General features: G+C 40.2%; 1 protein-coding gene across 6 annotated transcripts in view; it reads right to left on the minus strand.

The window, feature by feature from the left end:
* ESRP1 (epithelial splicing regulatory protein 1) overlaps positions 1-27,152 on the minus strand; it is a 63,601-nt gene that overhangs the window by 24,176 nt on the left and 12,273 nt on the right. For 4 of the 6 annotated variants that reach the window (XM_035276705.3, XM_078352674.1, XM_078352672.1 and 1 more), the window contains exons 5-13: positions 18,526-18,624; positions 18,341-18,395; positions 16,434-16,544; positions 16,182-16,314; positions 16,047-16,089; positions 12,523-12,824; positions 9,122-9,340; positions 6,653-6,851; positions 2,697-2,862 (exon numbers count right to left, since the gene is read on the minus strand). In XM_035276705.3, the coding sequence (XP_035132596.3) occupies positions 2,697-2,862; positions 6,653-6,851; positions 9,122-9,340; positions 12,523-12,824; positions 16,047-16,089; positions 16,182-16,314; positions 16,434-16,544; positions 18,341-18,395; positions 18,526-18,624 (1,327 nt within the window). The remainder of the gene's footprint in view (positions 1-2,696; positions 2,863-6,652; positions 6,852-9,121; positions 9,341-12,522; positions 12,825-16,046; positions 16,090-16,181; positions 16,315-16,433; positions 16,545-18,340; positions 18,396-18,525; positions 18,625-27,152) is intronic. The other 2 variants (XM_035276706.3, XM_078352673.1) reach the window with 1 other exon arrangement.

A 27,152-nucleotide genomic window follows, 5' to 3' on the forward strand; every position in this document is an offset into this window, starting at 1 on the left:
GCTGGGATTACAGGCATGAGCCACCCTGCCCAGCCAGTTTTTTTATTTTTATTTTTTGCGGAGATGGGGTCTCACTTTGAGACTCAGGCTGGTGTCTAAACTCCTGGCTTCCAGTGATCCTCCCACCTTAGCCTCCCAAAGTGCTGAGATTACAGGCATAACTCATCACTTACGGCTTTTTTTTTAATGGAGGAAATTTTAAAATAAAGAAAAACACAAGAGCTTTTGATTAATAATATCCCTAGAATCCACTTATCAGAGTAGAGACCAAAACATACTTGAGCATTTACATAATGAAGGTTTTTAATAGCCTCAAACACACAATAGTTATTAAGGTTAGAAATTGTTTATCAAAATTATAAAATATCTTTGGCATATGCTTTTTTAATCATATCAGATTTGCAGCATAAAGAAGAGCATATAATTCCCATGTTTGAATACTTTCATGTTGTTATATGGGTAATTTCACTAAAAGCGGGGAAATGTAAAATAAAAACACTCTAGGGGATTGGAAGTATTGGAAGTATTAGTGTAAATATAATGCACATGACCTTCAATTTTAAAATTCCACGTCTGTAAAAGTGTCCTACAGAAATGTAAGCATGTCCCCTCTATCCCCAGCACTTTGGGAGGCCGAAGCAGGCGGATCACTTGAGCCCAGGAGTTTGAGAGCAGCCTGGGCAAAACCCATCTATAGTGGGGGTAAAAATGAGATTGAGAAGAGGAGAGGGGGAGAGGGGAAGAGGGGGAGAGGGGGAGAAAGGAAGAGGGGGAGAGAGAAAATCAAGTGTTTAAACATTAACATGAGCTTTAATAGAGAAAAATCAAAAGTACCAAGGTCTACAAATAAAGAAACTTAAATTATGATTTTTTTACTCTTTGGACATTATAAGGAAGTTACAAGAATGAGGAAAATACACACAGAAGTCACTGACACATTTTTCAGTTTTGAAAAAAGAACAAGGAACAACTAGACAATATATGTTAAGATGCCACATTATTTGGAAGCACACATGTGTATGTATTACTAGCGTTAATAATGATTACTTCTAAACTCAGAGGTGCATAAAATGGAAGTCTTTTACACACTATACTCCTATACTCAAGACTTAATAATGAGCACATTACAAAATTTAAAACAACTGGTAGAAAAAAAAATTAACCTACAGGCCCAGATCCAATATTATAGGAGCTATTAAGCCATAAATGTGAGTTCCTTCTGCCTTTGGGGCTTCAATTCAAGATTCATGGTTTCATTTCCAAGAAACTCCTTCCTGTACCACTGCTCAGACGGCAGGTAGTGATGGAAGCAGATATTCTACAATTTTACTACAGGTACAAGAACTCTGGCAGACATTCAGAGGCACAAAGGATTCCATTCCTGACATTCTGATGACGTAAGCCATTATCACAGGGTCCAGAAAGGATGGCAGATTGGGGTTAGGCTAAGTGTCTGGCACAGTATTCCATCATGAACAGTTACTCGTGCTTCTCATCCTTTTTAAACCTTCAAAAGAGAGTTGGCTGACAATTGTCACAGCCTTTTTCTTATTTTTCTTCTCCAGTAGAATAAAGAATATTTTTAATAGCATTAATGTTTTTAAAAACTCCTAACGAAATAATAGAAAACTCTATACTGGATAGAGAAGAAAAATACAATGCAACGTAACTGTAGGATCAGACAGGTTAGGTCCAAGACACTTACTAAAAGCCTCACTTACATGCTCGTGTATGCACTCAAAATATTTTGTCTAAATAGCTTGGGAAGAAGCTAACACTGCAGTCTCCCAACTCCCAGACTGACAATATTCTGTCCATTATACCCTAGTATGCTATGCCCCAGAAACTGAGCACAGCTAAAAAGACAGACTTAAAATATAGAGACTCCAAGAAAACACGAAATAATCTAATTCTATTTAGTGATTAGGTTTATAGATTTGTGTTTTTTGTTTTTGTTTTTTGAGACAGAGTTTTGCTCTTGTTACCCAGGCTGGAGTGCAATGGCCTGATCTCGGCTCACTGCAACCTCCCCCTCCTGGGTTCAGGCAATTCTCCTGCCTCAGCCTCCTGAGTAGCTGGGATTACAGGCACGTGCCACCATGCCCAGCTAATTTTTTGTATTTTTAGTAGAGATGGGATTTCACCATGCTGACCAGGATGGTCTTGATCTCTTGACCTCGTGATCCACCTGCCTCGGCCTCCCAAAGTGCTGGGATTACAGGCTTGAGCCACCGCGCCTGGCTGGTTTATAGATTTGCTTAAAGATTTAGAAGGAAAAGAATATAAGCCCTGGAATATTTACAGCAACAGTTTTTATTCACTGTGCAGTGACATGAATTCATATATACCATTGCTCTTATGAATTTTCCTGCTTTATGATTCATTCATCTGATACTGCCACCCTACTGCAGTGATTACTGCACTACTCACTTAGGGTCCTATGACAGGAGGAGTGAGAAAGAAAAGCTGTACACCATAGGCGATCTAAAAGATCATGCTGTCAGTATACAGTTAAAAACTAAACTTGTTTTGCTTCGTCTTGAAATAACCTTCTTGATCAGAGATATGACCAGAGGCTGTGGGCTGCCATGCTAACCTTCAACATGGCAGACAACATTGTTTTGTGAGCTTGGGCACTGGCTATCAAAGGAGTCCTTTGTTTCTGCCCCTGGTATCCACATCTCTCAGAGCCTTACCTGGGATAGTACGCTGTGTAGTTCATGAAGAGCTGAGTGCCTGCTGGGTAGTACGCTGTGGAGGGCTGCAGTGCTCGTGGATTCAAAATCACAGAGGGCTGATAAATAGCTTCTGTAGGAATAACTGCAGCAGGAGCTGGAAATGTGTAGGAGGGAGGAGACAGGCCTAGATAAGCAAAGAGAGAGCGTTTGAGCCACGTTTGTAACGGTTGACATGTGCGTGCTAGCTCTAAAACCAGTGTCACTGTTACAGCTATATATTTTAAAGAAAGAGACCATAGTTCTTTATGCCATCCCAAGCAATTTCTTTTTGATTACACAATTAACACATAGAATTAATTCCAAACGCCACCACCTGTCAACCTAAAAGAGTTCTTAGCCTGAAATTTGGAAAAATCAGCATCAAGTGGATTTTCATGTCTTCTCAACCATTTCACAACACCATGTTTTCCCTCATGCTGAGTGCCAGTTACTACAAACCAACTCTCAGAGCAAAGAAACATGGAACTGACATTTAGAATAAGTTTCAAACTAGAGGCTACTAGGTATTTTAAATTTTAAATTATGCTTCTATTCCATCTTGTTATCTACCCATCAGTACAGCATCAAATGAAAAGTGTTGTGATACACTTCTCGTGGCCACGACTGTGTACTAGTTCAAAGCATAGACTGTGCCAGAAGGAACTGACCGAAAAGGACTGAGTAGATCAACTCTGCATTATTCTCACCTAAAGGCAACCTGCATGATGGGCTTGGATGCTAATTTTTATTTTCAGATCTTTAAAAAGAAAAAAATGCAACCTGGGAAATAGTCCCCAGGAAATGATGCCTAAGTTTTCCTGGGAGTCAACTAATAAAAAGCTGGCCCAGATTAAATTAAAAATTGGGCCCTAACTCCTTTGTCTTTTGGTCATCCACCATCTTTCAGGTTTAAAAACAGAAGACCAGCGGCTGGTCACTAGCTTTCACCTGTGGGATAAATACAACTATCTGGGTCATCTATACCCAACAGAAGAGTTAGGTTGAGATGCTGAAAGAATATGGGTTCCCTGACTAAGCTTCATACCTAGAACCACCATATTCTGCAATCAGCAGAGGCCCAAGGGGTAACTTTTTCCCATGAAAATCTCCAAGCTGACTTCAAATTGTCTTTTGTTCTTATGAGTTTCTACATTCCCATGGAGATGAATAAGACAGCAAGCTAAACATGGGCATATAGACCAAAGACGAACATATTGATCTCATATTTAACTTGGGTGCTTCTTTCATACTCATCGAAACTGTGCTAAATGTTAGATAAACTTTTAAATTATAATCCCTGGACTTGAAGAACCAAAAGACCAACAATACAAAATTAGGCACCTAAGTCTTACAGAAAGTTACACAGCCTGTGCTCATATTCTGATTTCAAAATTATCAAGCAATTCATTACAGGAGAGTGACTCACACCAATAAGACAAACACACATAGTAGGTACTCTGTTCAGCTTCAAAGCAAAGATAGAAATTTTTGATAATCAAATAGATCAGGCTGAGATGAGATATTTTGGGCATTCTTCAAACAAAAGGCTAGCTTTTTTTTTTTTGAGACAGAATCTTCCTCTGTCACCCAGGCTGGAGTGCAGTGGAATGATCTCAGCTCACTGCAACCTTTGCCTCCCAACAGGCGCACCACCACTCTTGGCTAATTTTTTGTATTTTCAGTAGAGATGGGGTTTCACCTTGTTGGCCAGGCTGGTCTCAAACTCCTGACCTCAGGTGATCTACCTGCCTCTGCCTCCTAAAGTGCTGGGATTATAGGCGTAAGCCACTGTGCCCAGTCAAGGATGGCTGCTCTTATATATCTAAAGGAGAGTAGCATATATGCACAGACTACAAACATGAAGTTAATCATAAAATGTTCCTTTTAATAAAGTAAGGTAACAAACTTTAAAATATCAAGAAGATTTTGGTAACATTTTTTTGTCAAATTTAACAAGAAACTCTTCAGTGGGGAATAACTACTTAACTGCTTTAGTACTTGAGATTAGATTTTTTTTTTTTTTGAGATGGAGTTTCGCTCTTTTTACCCAGGCTGGAGTGCAATGGCTCGATCTCGGCTCACCGCAACCTCCGCCTCCTGGTTTCAGTCAATTCTCCTGCCTCAGCCTCCTGAGTAGCAGGGATTACAGGCATGCACCACCATGCCCAGCTAATTTTTTGGTATTTTTAGTGGAGACGGGGTTTCACCACGTTGACCAGGATGGTCTTGCTCTCCTGACCTTGTGATCCACCCGCTTCGGCCTCCCAAAGTGCTGGGATTACAGGCTTGAGCCACTGTGCCCGGCCTAGATTTTTTTTAAAATATGCAATTTCTGGGCCAGGCACAGTGGCTTACGCCTGTAATCCTAGCACTTTGGGAGGCAAGGCAGGCAGATTATGAGGTCAGGAGTTTGAGACCAGCCTGGCCAACATAGTGAAACCCCATCTCTACCGAAAATACAAAATTAGTTGGGCATGGTAGCACGCACCTGTAGTCCCAGCTACTCTGGAGGCTGAGGCAGGAGAATCGCTTGAACCTGGGAGGCTGAGGTTGCAGTGAGCCAAGATCGTGCCACTGCACTCCAGCCTGGGTGACAGAGTGAGATTCCATTAAAAAAAAATAGCAATTTTTGTAAGTTTTGTGGATATTGTAGAACTAACTAGGCAACCACCTAAAGTATGCTGGCATAAAAAAAAAAAAAGTCCAGTAGAACAGGTATTAGTTATGTAAAAATTGGAATTTTGTTTTTTAAAAACTAAACTCTTCTACTAAAGAGACAATGGCTAAATGTTTGTCATCATTTTTGGTAAGTATTAAAGGTAATCAAAGGTATAGAATTATATTCTTATGTGAATTTTTTTTTTGGAGATATATAAGATCTCTTAACCCAATTATAAACTTCTAAAATTTCATACTCATTAATGATCAACTCTAAGATATTCACCAACAGCAAGCAGCAGGTAAATGGAATATTAGCATTTAGAAATTCAAAGGAAAAAAAAGGATTAAGCCCCACTGAATGTTCTACAAATAATACTTTACCAAACAAGGTTATTAGTATAGGTCCATCTTATTAGAAAGTGAGGTGCCCAAACCCCCACTTTATTGGAATCAAGTATATAATCCAGTTTACTGTCTTAGAACTTCATGCCAAATACTGGATACTTTAAACATACCCAACAGGCCTAAGAAGGTACATCTTACTTAGAGGAGAAATTGTGTAAAAGACTCAAATTTTAACATCAGATCCCTGTATGTTCCTCATTCACTAACTAGAACTTGGTCTCTAGACTACAGGGCTTATTCCCCTCAAGCAGGATTCCAGATGGCTTGCACCCAGGTGCCAATGAGCAAGAGCATGGCTTGAAATTAAGCACTGATCCTGTGATCCAATGGAAACTTTGGCTAATTTATTTACGCATTTATTTTTATTTTTTGGCTAACTTGCTCATTCCAGATATCCTGGAGAGCAATAGAAATGCTCAACAATGTTCAAAAAATTCTTGATGCTCAAAAAGTTAAATGCAACATGTGCATCAAACTGCCTTTCTTAAAGGTTAGTATGTTTTAAAAAAAGAAAAAGAATCCAGCCATACTTATTTTATTTATAAATGCATACTAAAATATCTATATAGCCAGGTTGCCTCCCAGAGTCAGTGCTTATCTGGAGCACACTAAGCTTCAGAAATCAAGTGCTTATCACTGGAAAAGCAGAAATATCATTTGAAAGGAAGTTTTTGTAGCATCTCTAATTATGGGTGTCCACAACCAAGGTCTTAAATGATTACCACGTATTACCGATTACAGATGGGAGAGCCTTACATAACCACCTCACCTGCCTCAGAAAGAACCAGGGGCACAGAAAGTTATGAAAGCAGCTTAAGCACCTACCAGCATATAGCGTAGAGTAGCGCCAAGACCCAAGAAAAACTTACATGGTAACTTACATGGCGGTGGGGATAAGCCATTTCGATTTAAAGTGCCCCCCATTAACACAAAGTTCATCTCCTCAGCTGAACACTGAAACACTTCAACATATCTGTCCTTCATGGTTTTTTTATGACACTTCTGTGCAGCCATAAATGCTCTGTCCGCAGACTTCATCTGGATAAAGGCATCTCCTGATGGGCGGCCCTGAGTGTGTGGGGGAAGAATAAAAACAAAAGGAGACTGTCTCCTTCAACAAGGAAATGGTTGCTTACAAAACATGAGAAGTAACAATCACCCATAATACAGACATTTTAGCCATAAAATCCGGGTGACGGTGTGATCTACTGAAACCTGACTTACATTTAATCACCTGATCACCAGAATGGCCAACAACACCTTTAAGAAACAGTTTTGAGAGCTCATAGCTGAAAATGAGCCTTTTTCACTTCTGTTAATTAGTATCAGATATACAAGGTCTTAAAAGGGTCTCCTTATGACTGCGTTTTCAAAATATGTGATGGTATATTAGTTTTTCTTCTCTTCTAAAAAATTCAATTAAATCTCACGGATTGAGAAAAGCTAGCAACAGAACCAGCACTGGAATTTCAGGTACCCTCCTGCAGGAAACTGAACAGTGTTCTTTCGGCTCTCAGTTCCCATCAGTCACTGACCTGGCATATCCCTTTCACTCTTTCCTCGTCTCCGAGGCCTAGGTTGGAATGTGGCCTGGAACTGCAAGGCCCAGTGATGGCTGTATCATCAGCTTTGCTTGGGAGCCCTTCTCTCACCTCCTTTCTGACAGCACCACCTTGGTCAAACAGGTGTTACTAATAAACATTTTCTACTGGTAATAGCTTGCTAAAATCTCCTACTTCAAAGCAAACCTGTAGATTTCTGTTTCACAGAGCTAAAACACCTTAGTTTTATGGAGCATGAATGTTTTATGGGGGAGAAAAAGACACAATCAGCTTATAGGACTACTTTCTTATTTTATGGTTTTCTCAAAAAGTCTCTTAAGGACTGTGAAATTATACCATGCAAGTTACCATTAGAGTTACCATACCAGGGAAACTAGCAACAAACCCAGTCCAAGATGGAAACCTAATATCTTTAAGGCAGCTAAGAGCATGTCCATCATCTGAGAACCTTTTACCAAGTGTAATCACAATAGGTCACATGGGTCAGAGAGAGACAAATCTGTCTACTGTTGTTAATCAAAGAGTAATGGCCCTGGGTTATTAGAAGTGGTGACTCAGTAAAGAAACCAAATAATTCCCTGGTGATGTTTAAATGTGGGCAATTTTATTTAAAGTGAAGCATGCCGAGAGGCTCAGATAAAAGTTGTGTAATATTGACTGAAGATTTAGAATGAGCATGCGCTGATGTAGAAAACTGGTATAGAAGGCAAGGGCTCAGGATGTTTTCAGATTCCTCGTATCCAATGGTATATGCTTTCTAGTGAGACAAGATAACAGTTATGAAAGTGAACAAATCTCCAAGTGAAAAGAAAACATAAGAAATTAGCAATTTAGGAAAAAAAAAAATCAGTATTTCCAATATAAGCCTATATTCAACCCTTAATCCTCAGAAAGCATTTTCAAAAATTAATACAGCCTTGCATTTAATAAAGAGTTCCAAAGTTTCAATTAGAACTACCTGGCTTAAGGGTTTGTAGAATTTTATCCTCCTTATGACAGCACAAAATACTGTTAAATTTTCTAGCAAATATAATTTTCTTTAATCAGAAAACATGTGACAATAATCCAGGAAATACTTTACATTTGCCTACTGAAGAATTCAGTTAGATTTTGATGCAGGCTTCTAGCAATTCCTTCATTAATGCATTTGAGAGCCTATTATGACCCACACACACTTCTTCCTGGTGGTATGAATATTAAGTCCTCACCGACTTTGCTTCCTACTGAATGTAATTTGATATCTAACATGTATATATTAAACATGACACAAGCCATTTCTAAACAGCCTATGGATACAAAATATTCTGGAACACAGATATGCTTATTTGGTAAAATATCATCCATGATTGCTGTAACACCATAGCAGAGCTGCTGAGCTGAATAGCTGCAATAAGAAAAATTGTATCAAGACTGATAATATATGTGGTGCCTACTTGCTGCTACTGATAATGTGATGGATATATGCGATAAAGGAATCAAAGCTGAATTTGAATTATTATATTAATGATAACATTACTTTCAGCTCATTCTAAAGACCTCTTGTATTTACAGTTAAATCTTTCCTTAAATACTCAGTATGTAACTGAGGACTATGTACTTTTTTTTCTTTTTCCTTCTCTTTAGCCAAATGTCACTGCACAGTGACTATGTAGTACTTTTTAATTAGATGTAAGTAATTTATCTAAGACTAATTTTATTTATCAAAGACTAATATCTAACATTAGTCTTTGATAATGAGAAAAAGGGAGTAAGTTTTCCATTAAGTGTCTTTCTTACCTGGTGATTCAAAACCATGTGAACCCCATGAGTACGAATATCTGTGGCGAACTCCCCCAGGAAATCCAGGATGTCCTCAATTGTGGCTGCATAGGGAAGACCTCGAAGGCGTATACAGTCTCTAACATTTGTAGGGGGCACAAATTGCTGAGGTAGTACTGGAATAATGGGAGGGGTTGGAAGTGGAATGAGAGGGGCCGAGGAGAATCGATTCAGCACCTGTACTCAAAGCAAAACAGAAGTGATTTAGAGCTATGCTACTCCCCTGCTTTCTGCAAATCAGCAATGGCATCACTGGGAAGCTTGTGAGAAATGCAGTGTCCAGCTCCACCCCAGACCTAATAAATACGAATCTTCATCTGAACTAAATCTTCAAATGATTCAGAAGTACATGCAAGTTTGAGAAGTAACGATGGAGAAAGGGGTTCATGCATTTCAGCAGGGAAAGCATGATACTCATTTTTTGTCAAATACACGGTGGGGTGTACACCACACACAGCACAAAACACTTAAACACTTAGTGTCTACCTGGAACCATGTATCACTATCTACCGAGGGACCAGTATCCCTAAAATCTGCTGCTTTTATACAATTCTGGACATCTCACTATACGTGAACTTTGGTAGCAATTCATTAGATATAATTTCACTAAGTACATGGTATTCCCCTAATTATCTTCATACTCCACCTCCAAACCCAAGAAATAGAGAATGATCCAGTAAAGGAATCACAGGGCAAACAATGACCTTGGATATTAAAATATAATGCTGAATAACAGCACAAGACAGAATGGCTGGATATAAAGAACTGAACAGAATCATTTGGTGACCATAAAGATGAATAGTAATTTGGTTTCCAAGTGAATTTGAGACAGTGGTAGGACAGAAGATCTTGAATATCTTCTAGATTCACGGAATTCAGCTATCTTGGAAATGGATAATGATAGGTCAGGCGGATTTTGGACAAAAGACTGCCCTTAGGCAACACTCATATTATAAGGCTCTTGTCCACTTTTGTCTTAGAGCATACCAGCTAGTTCGTAATACTAGAAGTCCTTACGCAAATGCCATCTGTGGTGTCTGCAGGTTTTATGAGCAATTTAATCACTGTAGCCTTTAAGATCCCATAAACTGACAATATAGAAAAATCAATAACCCCTCCCCAAAACATGCACTAAATTCCCCATTCATACCCTGCTCAGTTGCTATCTGAGGAAGAGGGGACAAAAATCAAACAGCACCACGAGAGAGATGCCATGAGAGACAGGAAGACATTCATAATAAAAAATTATACAAACAATCCAGACACAGCAAAAGCATTAGAAGAACAAGAATAGAAAATCAGTGTAAGGCTAGACAAACTCAAGACAGGAAATGTGAAGCATCTCATAATACCTGCCACTTAAGAGGTGCTCAAATATTTATTGAATAAAATGATGAACACAGTGGAAGAGTCTATGACTAGTTCAAAACTTGTTAAATAAATCAGGAGAGATGGAGAAGTAGAGAGAATCTACACCCAAAAGCAACTCATAGAATCATGAGAGGCAGCCTACACTATTGCCGAACCAACACACAGTAGCCCAGACCCTGGGGTAGCTTATTCTATGCCACGATTTCATAAAACAAACTCTTCTTCCAAGTAAAGATCTGAAACAAAATCTTGAGTTTTTCTCTTGGTTTGGGAAGAATATGTGCACTGTTTGAAACCTCAAGCACATTTTAGAGATTCAGAACCTATAACATTTCCAAAAAGGTATAGATTTAATTTTTTTTTTTTTTGGAGACGGAGTCTTGCTCTGTCACCCAGGCTGGAGTGCAGTGGCGCGATCTTGACTCACTGCAACCTCCACCTCCTGGGTCAAGCCATTCTCCTGCCTTAGTCTCCCACATAGCTGGGACTACAGGCACATGCCACCATGCCTGGCTAATTTTTTTGTATTTTTAGTAGAGACAGGGTTTTACTGTGTTGCCCAGGCTGGTTTCGAACTCCTGAGCTCAGGCAATCCACCCGCCTTGGTCTCCTAAAGTGCTAGGATTACAGGTATGAGCCACTGCGCCTGGCCAGATTTAAGTTTTAAACTGTAAGGATGCAACTAGTTTAGGATTCAAGAGCACCAGTACAATGGAACACAAAAATAATTTAGAATTTCACTTATATTTTTTTTAAGTCTAAAAATTATTTTGGCATTCTAGTAGGTAAAGAAGTTCTTAACATTGCACAATTATTTAAAATCACAACATACAGTGGTATGCAGAAGCTACACAAAACTCTGGTGAACTCACAGAAATAAGAAAGTATCCTAAATATGTACAAAGCAGATCTAAGGAAGCATTTGAATCACTGTTCTACAATGGAACACACATAGAGCAAATTGGAAAAGCTATGTAGAGATCAAGTTGGAAAAGCAGTCTATACCATTTCTGCTACAAAGGCAAACTGACCCTGAAGACATGTTCAGCTGGCAAATCAACAGTTGAAAAGCTTGAGATTCAATAAATGGTTTCATGCCTGGATCTTAGTACATTTTAGGAAAGTGATTGCTTCATTCTATGCCTCAAAAATGCTAAAAGTGGCTGGGAGTGGTGGCTAATGCCTGTAATCCCAGCACTTGGGGAGGTTGAGGTGGGTAGATCACCTGAGATCAGGAGTTCAAGACCAGCCTGGTTAACATGGCGAAACTTCGTCTCTACTACAAATTCAAAAATTAGCTGGGTGTGGTGGCAGCCACCTGTAATCCCAACTACTCAGGAGGCTGAGGCAGGAGAATTGCTTGAACTAGAGAGGCAGAAGTTGCAGTCAACTGAGATTGCACTACTGCACTCCTGTCTGGGTGACAGAGCAAGACTGTCTCAGAAACAAACAAAAAATGCTGAAAGCTAGTAAAAACAGAACAGAGCTCACCAGCAGGGTATGAAACTGATGAAGCCTTTTGGGAAATAACATTTGGCAACACATTAAAAATCTTAAAAGCTCACACTCTATAGAAATCAAATTGATGAAAGTTTTATAAGCATTTTACATAGAAATTTCTTATGATAGAAAAAAAAAGCAATATAAGTGTACACTAGAGGAAGTTCTGAAGTATGCACTTTCATGAGATATTTAAAGATGAAATGTTTCAGACATGGGTAAGCTTTCAAGATATAGTTTTAAAGCAGAATACAAAAATCCAGCTTTAGCAGTATCTCATTTCTGTAAAAATACATAGTATGTTTTGTGTGTGTGTACAGATAGCTGTTAAGCAGCTATCTCTTGATTATAAAACCCAGACTACTTTCATGCAGTTCAACTTTCAGTATTTTACCAGTTTTATTTTAAAATTAGTAACGTAGGATTTTCAGAGATAAAGAACAGAAATTAATGCAAAGGTAGAACATACTCAGCTTTTAGAAACTAACCTGCTGAACTTCAGCTGCTGTGCTCCTGAAGAGTTCAATGTATCTTTTACCCAACAAGTCTTTATGCTTCCTCAACGCATTCTGTGCATATTCCTCACAAGCAAAGAGGACAAAAGCATCCCCTGTTGGCCTACCATCTGGGTAGGTGACAAAGAGGATGCCTTCTTTTCCCCCAGTAATAGGGCAATGCTGTCCAAAGAAGGCCACCACTTCTTCAGCTGTGGCTGTGAAAGGGAGCCCCCGCATGCGGACAATGACTTGATTTTCCTTGGAGAGAAACTGGGCTACCTCATTGGAAGTACCTAGGGAAAACAAATATTAGGAAGCAGGAAGAGAAATAGTTAAGACATCAACGTCACTGATTTTAAAGTGATAAAAGTCCTGCCAATGTCTTGAGTTCATAGTTAAGACCCACTCCTAATGAATTCAAAATAGCATCCTAGAAATCAGAATTTTCTCCTCCTAAGTTTGAAATTCTTCTTCCTTTTCAAAAAATATCCTTCTTAATTTAGGAAGCCGGCAAGACAAATTACGGGCCAATCACTAGTAAGTCATGGTGTTAAAGGCACAGGTCCTCGAGCCAGAATGCCTGGGTCCAGTCTCGGCTTTACTGCTGACTAGGGCATGATCTTGGTCAAGCTCAACTCCGTGCCTTAGTTTTCTTGTCTGTAAGATTGCCTACATCATAAATTATGAGAATTAAGTAGGGTAATAGATATAAAGCACTTTGGATTAAAAAAAATCTTTTTCTGATTACTCCCCCACCCCACCCTACCAAGAAAACCATCTGCCAGTAACTCAATTACTTTTTATTAAGAAAGGTTCAAACATCCTTGAGTATAAAAATAGTATGAGGCTGGGCGTGGTGGCTCACGCCTATAATCCCAGGACTTTGGGAGGCTGAGGTGGGCGAATCACCTGAGGTCGGGAGTTCAAGACCAGTCTAACCAACATGGAGAAACCCCATCTCTACTAAAAATACAAAATTAGCTGGGTGTGGTGGCACATGCCTGTAATACCAGCTACTGGGGAGGCTGAGGCAGGAGAAATTGCTTGAACCTGGGCAGTGGATGTTGCAGTGAGCTGACCTTTCGCCATTGCACTCCTGCCTGGGCAAGAAGAGTGAAACTCCATCTCAAAAAAAAAAAAAAAAAGAAAGAAAAAGAATAGTATAATGAATATATGGGGTAACTACTTTCAATACTGGTCAACATTCTCCCCAACATAAAACATTTTGTACAGTGTTGTCATAGAGCTAATACTAAACGCATATCTTTGAAACTCATATACTAGTAGCATTTTCCCTAATAGCAAATTCTTTTTTTTCCCTTTCTTCCTTTTTTCTTCGGACAAAGTTTCACTCTGTCTCCTAGGCTGAAATGCAGTGGCATGATCTCAGCTTGCTGCAACCTCTGCCGCACAGGTTCAAGTGATTCTCCTGCCTCAGCCTCCCGGGGTAGCTGGGATTACATGCACACACCACCACGCCTGGCTGATTTTTGTATTTTTAGTAGAGATGGGGTTTCGCTATGTTGGCCAGGCTGGTCTGGAACTTTTGACCTCAAGTGATCTGCCTGCCTTGGCCTCCCAAATGCTGGGACTATAGGCATGGCACCCAGCCCCTAATAGCAAATTCTTATCACATTGTTTACATACAATGAAATCCCAGAAACAATATAAACATTAATTGACTTTGCCATCTCCAAGTTCTAAGACGTCTATCATGAAATGCAGGATTTAGGTAAAACCATAGCAACTACAAACATATTTGACCCCAAACAACACCAGACATTGCTTGGGAACACTGGAAATGCTCTTAAAGTTAAAACCCTAAATTTCGAAGCCTTCAAGTTTATCTAAAAGATGAAGTGGAGCACAAATATACCAGCAAATTGTGTTAACAGGATGCTGTTACTGTAAGTTCTATAGCTACAAAATTTTCACCCGGGCTACGGAATGCTGGAATACAAAAGTTCTCTTATATAGTGAAAGTCATCTTCAAATCATTTGGCAACAGGTGTCAGAAGGCTGTTGAAAAGGTCCACAATTCTTTGATTCAGCTATCCTGCTTTTAGAGATTTATCCTAATAAGTGGCACATACAGAGATTTAAAAATATTCACTATAACATGTATTAAAGTCAAAAGCTGAAAATAAGTTCTAAATGTTCAACAGGGATATTTTATTTATTACAGACAAAATCTCGCTATGTTGCTCAGGCTATTCTCAAATGTGCCAAGGCTCAAGCAGTCCTCCCTAAAGCTGGAATTACAGGCACAAGCCATGTGCCCAGCTCCAACAGGGATGTTTTAAAACATTATGGTACATATAACACTACATAGCAATTAAAGTTTAAGAAAATTGAGTAATGTAAGATGTTCATAATACATTAAAAAGAAATTACAAAACAGTATGAACAAGCAGTAGAAACTTACAAAGTAGATACACATATAGAAAAAAAATCAGACAAAAACACAGTCAATGTTTTATGCATCTGTTACTTTCAGGTTTTAAAGTCATTAATCACCAAATAACTGGATAAAAACCGTATCTGTTCCACCCTTTCTAACCATATTATTGTAAATACTATGCATTCAAAAATACTGTGAGACCCAGAACTACCATATTTCTGGCCACTCGTATTCAGTTTAGAGAAAAATTAGAAGCACATATGCAACAATCCCAGGTATTGTAGCATAGCTGCAGTTTTCTGACTCATTTCAAGAATAACCTTTCCTGGCCGGATGCAGTGGCTCACACCTGTAATCCCAGCACTTTGGGAGGCTGAGGCAGGGGGATCAATTTGAAGTCAGAGGTTCCAGACCAGCCTGGCCAACATAGTGAAAACCTGTCTCCATTAAAAATACAAAAAGTTGGCCAGGTGCAGTGGCTCACACCTGTAATCCCGAGGTGGCAGATCACCTGAAGTCAGGAGTTCAACGCCAGCCTGACCAACATGGAGAAACCCCATCTTTACTATAAATACAAAATTAGCTGGGCATGGTGGCACATGCCTGTAATCCCAGCTATTCAGGAGGCTGAGGCAGGAGACTCGCTTGAACCCAGGAGGCAGTGGTTGTGGTGATCCAAGACTGCGCCACTGCACGCCAGACTCCGCAACAAAAGTGAAAGAAAAAAAAAAACCAACCCAAAAAAGTAGCCAGGAATGGTGGCCCATACCTGTAAGCCCAGCCACTTGGGAGGCAGAGAAATAAGAATTGCTTGAGTCTGTGAGGTGGTGGTTGCAATAAGACAAGGTTGTGCCACTGCACTATAGTCTGGGTGACAGAACAAAACTCTATCTCCAAAAAGAAAAAAAACCCCAAAAAACTATCCTTTCTGTATACATACAACTATCACCTTTTCACCTTTGTATAGTACTATTTTTAATGGCTAGTTCAAGCCTTAGGACAAGTGTTACACATTAAGCTCAGTGTTCTTATTGGAAGCTTCTCCCTCTGGGGGAAAAAAAATCTATTTTCCATATTCTATTAACTAAAGCCACATTACATAAAAGGCACTTACCACCAGCAATTTTAAGAAAATCTTCACCTGTTGCTTTGTAAACCTGAGAAAAGACAGAGAAGTTAGTGTTTCTGGCCTTCCGTTCTATGTTAATTCTCATTCGGGATGTCCAGGGGTCAGGTCGTGAGGACATACCTCAATATACCGGGTCCCCATGTGATGTTTGTGCCTCTGTAGTGCGAGGTCTCGGTGCTCCTCACTTACAAACCTAACCAGAGCTTCTCCGTTCCTTCGACCCTGAGCATTCAGACAAAGTGCTGCACCTCCCCTTTGAGAGCAATAAAACAGATGGCAGGTAGAAAAAAAATACCGTGAGGGAAAAAAATGATAGAAAATCCATTATCCCTTTGGGATTGTTAAGTAAAATAGAGATTGAAGAAAACCAACTTGGCAATATTGAGTCCTTTGAAGAATCTTGCAATATCTTGATCTGAAGACTGCCATGGTAAACCTCTCGCCCTGACTACGGTGTTATCATCAATAAGTTCCATCTTGCTGCTGTGGATGAAGCAAAACTTCAGGTTGCATGATAAACGCTAGCAAGTCAGGCACCTATTACCCCGCTGCAAGACAACCGCCCAGTTACACATGATGTATTATTTGGTGTTCAGACACACTAGCAATACTACTTGATTTTCCTTATAAACTCAAAAATTATGTGAGTACAGCTCAAAGTACCATTTAGGAGGTTCATTATAGAAAGATGGCTGCCTATGCAGGCCCAACACAGCTAGCTCACCCAGCAAACCATCTGCCTCTCAAAGCTGAGGAAGGTGTGGTGACTCACACCTGTAATCCCAGCACTTTGGGAGGCTGAGGCAGGCAGATCACCTGAGGTCAGGAGTTTGAGACCAACCTGGCCAACAGGATGAAACCTTGTCTCTTAGCTGGGCCATAGTGGTGTATGCTTGTAATGCCAGCTACTCGGGAGGCTGAGGCAGGAGAATCGCTTGAACTTGGGAAGTAGAGGCTGCAGTGAGCCAAGATTGCACCACTGCACTACAGTCCAGGCAACATTTTGTCAGCTTTTTTTTTTTTTTTGAGACTCCATCTCAAAAAAAAAAAAAAAAAAGCTGAGGAAATGTTTGCTCGGCCCCCTCATGTCCTGAAAGTTCCTAGAACCCTAAAAGATAGGTTTGAATTCACTCTCAAATCTAGCCAGTATACATGTGGGGTTTAAATCTAGTTTAGCAGCCAAATTTAGGATCAGAATAAAGCCGACAACCCACATCAGGAATGCATGTGTATGGTAGGACGTCTGCCATTAAAATATCCCCCAGATCAAACCAGGGAGCCATCCCAGAGAATAACCAGAAATGCCTGGGAGTGTCCACACCTTAATGACTCATTTGCAAATCACCTATGATATATTCTGATACCATTTAACGTCTTATCCCTCCCATGTCCACATTTCCAGTTCTCCTAGGACATTTTCTTAATGAGTCACTCTCTTCATAACTAAATAGGCCTCAAAGTCTCTTTCTATGGGCAAAGCTGTCAGAAGTTTCTATTCACTTCAGACACCAGGCAAACAATTCATTCAAGTGATTTACAAACACACAGGTCTACTTGTGATCACTAATGAATACCACTTCATACTTCAACTACTGCCTTTGCTTTAAAGTAGAAACCTATTTAGCCAAGCACAGTGGCTCATACCTGTTATCCCAGCACTTTGGGAAATTGAGGTGGGCAGATCACATGAGGCCAGGAGTTAGAGACTAGCCTGGTCAACATGGCAAAACCCTATTTCTACTAAAAATACAAAACTTAGCCAGGTGTGGTGGTGCCACATCTGTCAGCTACTGGGGAGGCTGAGGCACAAGTATTTCTTGAACCCGGGAGGTAGAGGTTGCAGTGAGCTAAGATCACACTGTGACATTCCAGCCTGGGCAACAGAATAAGACTGTCTCAAAAATAAATAAATAAATATATACTTACAGAACATACATAAAATTATCTCAGTAAAAACTGTGAACTCTGTTAAAGCCTACAATTTCTTGTTTGGAAGTGTCCCAAGTAAAAGACTGGATAGTTTTAGGACCAAATTAACTATCACAGATGTGAGCATATAATATGCTTGAGGTCTGTGTGACTAAAGATGCCAATAAGCCATTGGATTTTAATCCCAATACCCAAGCTTGAAGTAATACAGCTTTCTTTTGTAGATGACCTAAGAGCAAGAAAGGATAGCTAAAAGGATTAGTAGTTTCTAAAATGTAACAAGAATTAAGTGACACAATAGGAGCAAAAACAAGCTGAAAAGCTCAAATAAACAGTACTGGAGCACTTACCAAGTCCCACTTTCAAATTTGTAATTCACTCTCTCTGGGTCTGAAAACCTGTGATCTAAAAATGAGAACATACAAGCCATTGTTTTAGCTATGAGGGAGACAAAGCTGCAGGAGGAACTCTGAGTATAGGTAAGAGAAAAATAGTGCAGATTCTAGGACTGCACTGATGTAAAAGCAATACTTACTATAAGGCTCTGAAATCATTGCTAAAATGATATTCCCCATATCTTCAACTTGAGAGGCTCCATATCGAGAGACTGAACTATTCTTCCCAAAATTTAAATCTGTGAGATTAAGTTAAGGAAACACTTTGGAAAGATAAAATCAGGTTACTTCTAAACCAAAATTAAACCTATGCCAAGCCAAGGGGGAAAATGGATCTAGTCAAGCCTCCTTTAAAAATCTCAGAATGGCTGCCTCCCATTAGTCAGGGCTTCATTCAACTTAAGTCTCCAACTACCCTTTTGGGTAAAAGAGCCAAATCAATCCAGTCCTGAGATATTACCAGGAATACAACTTTTGTTTACCGAGTGGCAGCAAATGCATAAATACTGAGCATTTGCATTTCAATTCATAAAGTATGCAACAAATTAGAATATTTCATCCTCTGAATCTTTACAGCACACACAAGGCAAGACCATGCCAACTTAATGATTCGATGATATTATCAACACTACAAGATATTAAATGACTTTTCTGGCCTAATGTTTGAAATGGGTACCACAGATTATTGATGTGACATTACTACCAAAATGCCACTTTTGCTTAGAACTTCCATTCTAGAACACTTTTGGAGTCCTATAGGATAGCCCACCTTTGATGACAGCAAATGCTAGTTCTAGAGAGCAAATTTTGGAAACAATTCAAGCACTCAAAGGCAACACAGGCCTACGTGGTTCTTTACCAAAGTATACTCTTTGAAACACAGCTCAAACTTAGTTTGAGGGCAAAACCAGGAATTCACATGAAGTTTTATGAATCTTTCTAAAAGAAGGATGTATTCCATCAAATAGAGGCATACCTTGAAAATATGGTGGGCTTGGTTCTAGACCATGGCATTATAGCGAATATCACAATAAAGCAAGTCACACAATTTTGGGGGTTTCCCACTACATATAAAGTTATGCTTAGACTATACTGTATTCTATTAAGTATTCAGACAAGATCAGCAGCGTTCAGGGTGGTACCGCCATAGACTCTGTTAAGTATTCAACAGCATTATGTCTTTTAATGTACGTGCCTTAATTTAAAGATACTTTGCTGCAGTGGCTCACGCCTGTAATCCCAACATTCTGGGAGTCCAAGGCAACGGGATCACTGAGGCCAGGAGTTTGAGACCAAGCCTGGCCAATATGGTAAAACCCCGGCTCTACTAAAAATACAAAAACAAGCCAGGCATGATTATGCATGCCTGTAATCCCAGCTACTCAGGAGACTGAAGCAAGAGAATCTCTTGAACCCAGAGGTTGCAATGAGTACGAGATCATGCCACTGTACTCCAGCCTAGGCAAAAGCTAGACTCTCTCTCCCAAAAAAACTTTCTTGCTAAAACATGTTAGTCACCTGAGCCTTTTGCTGGTAGAGGATCTTACTTGATGCTAATGGCTGCTGATGGATCAGGATGATGGTTGATAAACACTGGGGTAGCTGTGTCAATTTCTGAAAATAAGACAACAAAGTTTGCCACATCAACTGACTCTTCCTTTCATGAAAGATTCCTTGGTAGCTTGTGATGCTGTCTGAGGGCTCAGGCAGAGTTTACTTAATGTCATTCTTTTTTTTTTTTGTGAGACAGAGCATTGCTCTATCTCCCAGGCTGGAGTGCAATGGTGTTATCTCAGCTCACTGCAAACTCCTGCCTCAGCCTCCTGAGTAGCTGGGATTACAGGTATGTGCCACCAAACCCAGCTAATTTTGGTTTCTGGGTTTGTTTGTTTTTTTAATAGAGATGGGGTTTCACCTTGTTGGCCAGGCTGGTCTCAAACTCCTGACCTCAAGTGATCTACCCACTTTGGCCTTCCAAAATGCTGGGATTACAGGCATGAGCCACTGTGCCCAGCAAATTTAGTGCAATTCTTCAGAACACTGATTTTTAGAATGGTTAATGAGCAGTGGCTTCAACTTAAAGTCACCAGCTACATTAGCCTATAACAAGAGAATCACCCTTTGAAGCAAAGCATTGATTTATCCTCTCTAGCTATATTAGTCCAGGATGGCATCATCTTCTAACAGAAGCCTGTTTCCAGTACACTGAAAATCTGTTTAGTGTAGCCACCTTCATCCGTTAGCTAGATCTTCTGGATAACTCACCACAACTTCTCCATAAGCACTTCCTGCTTCACTTTGAATTATGTCGTAGAGATGACTTCATTCCTTGAATCTCATGAACCAACCTCTGCTAGCTTTTCTTCTATACCTTCCTCACTTCTCCCAGCCTTTATAGAATTGAAGAGACTTAGGGCCTTGCTCTAAATTGTGCTTTGGCTTAAGGCAATGTTGTAGCTGGTGTGATCTACCCAGACCACTCAAACGTTCTCCATACCGTATCAATAAGTATATTCCATTGCTTTCCTCTCTCGTATAAATGACAAATGGTACTCGGCCTTCTCATCTTTGCTCAGGTAACACCCTATGTTTTGCTTTCTTATCATTCATGTATTCACATTAGAATATTCAAGCAATTTTCCTTTGCAAAACCTTGGCAAATCATTTGGTGCAAAAGGCCTGGCTTTTGGCCTAACTTAGCTTTTGACATGCCTTCCTAAGCTTGGTCATGTCTAGCGTTTGATTTAAAGTAAGAGATATACAACTCTTACCTTCACTTGAATGCTTAGATGCTATTGTAGGATTATTAATTGGCTTCATTTGAGGGAATAGGGAATCCCAAACAGAGGAAGAGAGATGGGGTAACCACCAGATGGTGGAGCAGCCAGAATACACACAACATTGACCGATTAAGTTTGCCATCTGGTATGGGCCTGGTTTACGGTGACCCAAAACAATTAAAACAGTGACAAAGATCACTGACTACAGATCGCCACAACAGAATAATAATGAAAAAGTTTGAAATGTGACACAGCGACAAGAAGTGCGCACATGCTGTTGGAAAAATGGTGTCAACAGACTTGCTGAATGTGGAGTTACTACAGATCTTTCTTTTTTTTTTTAAACAAAACAAAACTGGCCAGACATGGTGGCTGATGCCTGTAATCCCAGCACTTTGGGAGGCCAAGGTGAAAGGATAACTTGAACCCAGGAGTTTTAGACCAGCCTAAGAAACATAGCGAGTCCCCATCTCTACAAAATAAAAATCTAGACTGTCATTGCAGCTACCCAGGAGGCTGAGGAGGGAGGACTGCTTGAGCCTGGGAGGTTGAGGAGCACACCACTGCACTACGGCCTGGGTGACAGAGCAAGATCCCATTTCAAAAATAAAAGTAAAAAAAGACAAAATACAACAACTGTGCAGCACAATAAAGTGAAGCACACTCAAACAAGGAGAGCCCTAATGTGGCCCACAAAACCTAATGCTGACTTTCTAGCCCTTTATAGCAAAAGGTTATTAACCTCTGACCTATTACAGAAGGATGGATTGCAAAAAGATGGCCAAGTACAAAGGATGCCACAGGAATGTCTGCAATCAATCTCAGAAGATAGGAAAAATTTAAATTTGAAAGAATAGGAGTATAAAAGTACATTCCATTCAAATTATGCATTCCTGTCATCTATTAATGGCAGGATTACCTAGCCTTTTCAACATTGTTCAGGTACCATCCCATAAGAAAAGCACTCTCATCTTAACCCCCTAACCAACACAGGCCATGAGTGACCAACTACAACTGTTCTAGGTCACAACCATCAATTTAAGAATTCATTAGATACTATTCCTATGTTACACTATCTTCTTGACGGTCTTAACCTTTCTCAGGTGTAGGCCCCTATCTCCTCTGATCTCTTTCCATCTATCACCATCTCTATAGCTTCCCAGAATCTACTGACTTTAATGGTGGCATTTATTAGACACCATTTTGTGCCAATCACTCCTTATTTCTTCCAATTCTCTTAGTAACCCTGCCAGATAGATTATAGCAAAACCAAACAGTGGTAGAAACTAGGATTTAGTGAGGCTGGGCATGGTGGCTCAGGCCTGTAATCCTACCACTTTGGGAGGCCGAGAGAGGTGGATCACTTGGAGGTCAGGAGTTCCAGAGTTCCAGATCAGCCTAGTCAACATGGTGAAACCTCGTTTCTACTAAGAATACAAAAATTAGCCGAATGTGGTGGCGGGCACCTGTAATCCCAGCTACTCAGGAGGCTGAGGCACAAGAATCACTTGGACCTGGGAGGCAGAGGTTGCAGTGACCCGAGACTGTGTCCACTGCACTCCAGCCTGGGTGACAGAGCAAGACTCCATCTCAAAAAAAAAAAAAAAAACACTGACATTTAGTGATGTTCAGTAGCTCACCCAGTCACCTGGCTGATAGGTAATAGAGGTGGGATTACATGACAGCTCTGATTTAACTATTGAGCAATACTTTGTGAGAAGCTTTAAAATTCACAGATAAAAGTCAACTGAAGAGGACAGAGATCAAAAGTAAAAATGTAAAGTATTCCTGCCTGGTTAAAAATAGATTTGCATCTGAAGAATCATTTTAATAAACTCTACTTTTTAACTAATATGTTCTTGACATTTGGCTACCTTGGTGCCACATAACATGTCCCAACATGTCTCCCTTTGAGCCGTCACACACCAGGATCAGCAGCGCTAAGCTGTTAACAACTTGTAAAAGTCACCCAACCTCCTGCATGCCCAAACCATCTACAGAGACAGAGACAGAGAGACAGACAGAGACACACACACACACACCCCTACCCACCCACCCTGCACCGCAATAGGCCAGTTTCTTCAATCTATAATCCTTAGCACCATTGAAAAGGAGTAATAGAAGAATCAGGAAAAAGTTTTAGTACCCACTATTTCCCCTGTCAATGTGTAAGTATATATTGAATTAACTTGCTCCACAGTCTGATCTTGAGGGAAGGAAAGACGAGTCTGTGCCTCCTGATTTATGGCTCCTTATGCAACTTACTCATTCTGCCGCAAGAGTACAAACAGGCTCAGCCAGCTTTACAAATGAGAAATGCCTCAAGGAAATGAGGAAGGGTACAGGCAGAGGCAGAGGCAGTGGGAAAACAACTCATCATTTCAGGCGCCAATTGAGAAAGTACTACTTTATACGCAACTTAGAGGAGTCTAGAGAGACTTGGTCTATATAGCAACAGGAGGGACACTTTCCTTATGACCACCGCTGGTGAGACAGGCTTGAGGATTTAACCCACACTTACATTAGCTGAAGACAGTATTCAGAGAGAAATGTTATTAAGTTTATCAATAGCAGCTTATCTACTTTAAAAAGATTATCTTTCCCAGCTACCTAAAAATGGACACATCTGGTTTTGGAACACCCAATTTTTACTTGTAAATAGTATCTTTTTTGCCAATCAGTTTGAGCTTTATGAGGTTGCTCAGGTTAGCCTTGAACTGATGACCTCGCCTTCGCGAGCGCCATGACCTCCGGCGGGAGCCACTTTGGACCCCAAATAATATCTTTTTAAACTAAGTTTTTAATAAGGTATATATTCACTCTGACAAGTTTAATATTTTATAATTACTCCAATTCAAAGTTTCATCTGAAAGTAATTTTTCCCTGCCATAGACCCCCACAAGACATTTGTTACTTCCATTCCTGTTTACTTTTACGTATTGTATGACACAACTTCATGTTGTCAGACATATAACACCTATGCTAGCGAACAAACGAATAACTGATGAAACACAGCAAGAGAAAAGAGAAAAGTTGATTAGTCTTCCATCTAAGAACTGAATTTTCTATATCCATGTGATAGAAACAGATGTTACCCTTAAAATGTTGCTTTTTTGAGACTGGAGTCCTGCTATGCTGCCTAGGCTGGAGAGCAGAGTCTATTCATAGGCGCAATCCCACTATTGATGAGTGCATGAGTTTTAACCTGCTCTGTTTCTGGGACAGTTCACCCCACCTTAGGCAGCCCTCCATTCTACTCTCAGAGGTCGTCATATTGATGATGAAGTTACTGTGGATAGCAGACAGGCATACTGCACTACAGGCCAGAACTCCTGGGGTTCAAGCTAACCTCCTGCTTCAGCCTCTGGAGTAGCTGGGATTACAAGAGTGTGCCACCAAACCCAGCTGGTTGCACAGTTTTATTTATTTTTTTGAGACAGGGTCTCACTCTGTCATCCACGCTGGAGTGCAGTGGTGTGATCTCCGCTCACTGCAACCTTCGCTCCCTAGGTTTAAATGATTTTCCTACCTCAACTTCCTTAGAAGCTGGAATTACAGATGCATGCCACCATGCCTGGCTAATTTTGGTATTTTTTGTAGAGATAGGGTTTTGCCATGATGGCCAGGCTGGTCTCAAACTCCTGGGCTCAAGTGACCTGCCCACCTCAGCCTCACAAAATTCTGGGATTATAGGCCTGAGCCAGCGTGCCCGGTCTGGTTGCATAATTTGAAATGCAAGTTCTACATATAATTTGATATATTTTAAAGTGAGCTTTGAAAGAAACAAAAAATGTTACCATAAGAAAATATAACGAGAAGCTGAGACAACCAAAACTATTTAACACCAGCATTAAAAATGCTGGGGGGAAAGAGTCTAAAACCTAGGTATGACCTGAGAGGAGTGAATAACATAAAATTAAAAAAAAAAAAAAAAAAAAAAAAGAGCAGCCAGGTGTGATGGCTCACACCTGTAATCCCAGTACTTCGGGAGGCCAAGGCAGGCTGATAACTTGATGCCAGGAGTTAAGACTAGCCTGGTCAACATGGTGAAACCTTGTCTCTACTTTAAAAAAAGAAAGAAAGAAAGAAAGAAAGAAAGAAAGAAAGAAAGAAAGAAAGAAAGAAAGAAAGAAAGAAAGAAAAAAACCCCACAAAAATTAGCTGGGCATGGCAATGCACATCTTGTCATCCCAGCTACCTGGGAGGCTGAGGCATTAGAATCCTCTGAACCAAGGAGGCAGTGGTTGCAATGAGCTGAGATCACGCCACTCACTGTACCCCAGCATGGGTAACAGGGCGAGACTCTATGTCAAAAACAAAACAAAAAAAACCTCAAGACACAGATAGACACATACCTAAAACCCCAGTTTTGTCTTCTCCCAACCAGCTTTCTCAGGTTGAATACAGGCTTAGTTTTAAACCTTAATTCATGGTTTATTCTTTTGAGGCAGGATCTTCAGGCTTGAAAATGCAGTGGTGTGATTAACTAAGCCTTGACATCCTAGGCGTAAGTGATCCTCCCATTTCAGCCTCCCAAGTAGCTGGGACCACAGGAATGTGCTTCCATATGTAGCTAAGTTTTAGATTTATTTTTTGTAGAGACAAGGTCTCCCTACATTGCCTAGGCTGGTCTTGGATCCTCTTGCCTTAGCTTCTCAAAGTGTTGGGATTACAGGCATGAGCCAATGCACCCAGACTCTTACTCTTGGAGGGTAAAAAGTAAAATCACTATCTAACAAATATTACTTCTTGGAGATGTTATTGTACTGAAGAGTCATGCAGAAGGATTTCCAACAAACCTAGCAAGTCAATTATACCCTAGAAGAAATAAGATATAGGTAGGATCTCATTCAACAAAGGAGATGAAAAACTTTACATTAGAAAAAGACATTTATATGTGATAAACAAATTAGGAAAAGGAGACTCCTTGATAACAAGTCTTGAAGATTTTTAAAACGAAAGGTTTACGTTGGAATTTCCAAACTCATATTTTAAAAGTAAAATATGTTATTTTATTTTTTTGAGGCAGAGTCTTGCCCTGTCACCTATGCTCAAGTGCAGTGGAGTGGTGTGATCATAGTTCACTGCAACCTCCTCTGCCCAGGTTCAAGGGATTCTCCTGAGTAGCTGGGATTACAGGTACCCGCCACCATACCCAGCTAATACTTGTATTTTTAGTAGAGACAGGGTTTTGCCATGTTGGCCAGGCTGGTCTCTAACTCCTGACCTCAGGTGATCTACCCACGTTGGCATCCCAAAGTGCTGGATTACAGGTGTAAGCCACTGTGCTAGGCCAAAGTATTTTATAATTAAAACAAACCACATATAATTAATATCAGTCTGAGAGCTGGCAAGGAATAGTATTTCTAGTCACTTCAGTCACTGCAGATGACAGGCCAGTGTCCTTGCTGATTTGGCTCATGACACTCCAATGTGATACCAGAGATAATTCCTTCCCCTTCCAGCTAACAAAGTCAACTACTAGCTTGGCTTAACTGTATACTTGATGAAATTTATGCATTAAAATCCCTTCAATGTGCAGAAAAGCAGCAAGGAGGAGTCAGTTTCCCTTCACCTTTACAGCAGGGCAGTGGAGGTCTGTACAATCATAAAGGCCCAGCTCGTTTCACTGTTAGAATAAACTCCTAACCTTCAAGTTTACCTGTACTAACAAGTGGCTGATGCTTTGAAAGGTCTTTATCTAGCTTCATGTAAGGTTAAAAAAAAAAACTGTATGTGTAAAATAGTTTATATAAGGTTTTGAATCAATAAGTGCTTTTCAAAGTCCCTTGGCAGCTGTTTTACCTGTTCTGAGACACCCAACAACCTGGTGGGGGTCTACACAATCAGTCAGCATTGCAGAGTGTGGGGCAGGCCAGCCACCAGCTAAGTGGCAGCACACACTATCTCATTATTTCTTATACAATAGTCTTACCCATTTTAAGATAGGGAAACTGAGGCTGAAGAGTGAAATAAATTGCCTCCAG

Source organism: Callithrix jacchus, chromosome 16 (assembly GCF_049354715.1).
Source record: "Callithrix jacchus isolate 240 chromosome 16, calJac240_pri, whole genome shotgun sequence".
Lineage (NCBI taxonomy): Eukaryota > Metazoa > Chordata > Mammalia > Primates > Cebidae > Callithrix > Callithrix jacchus.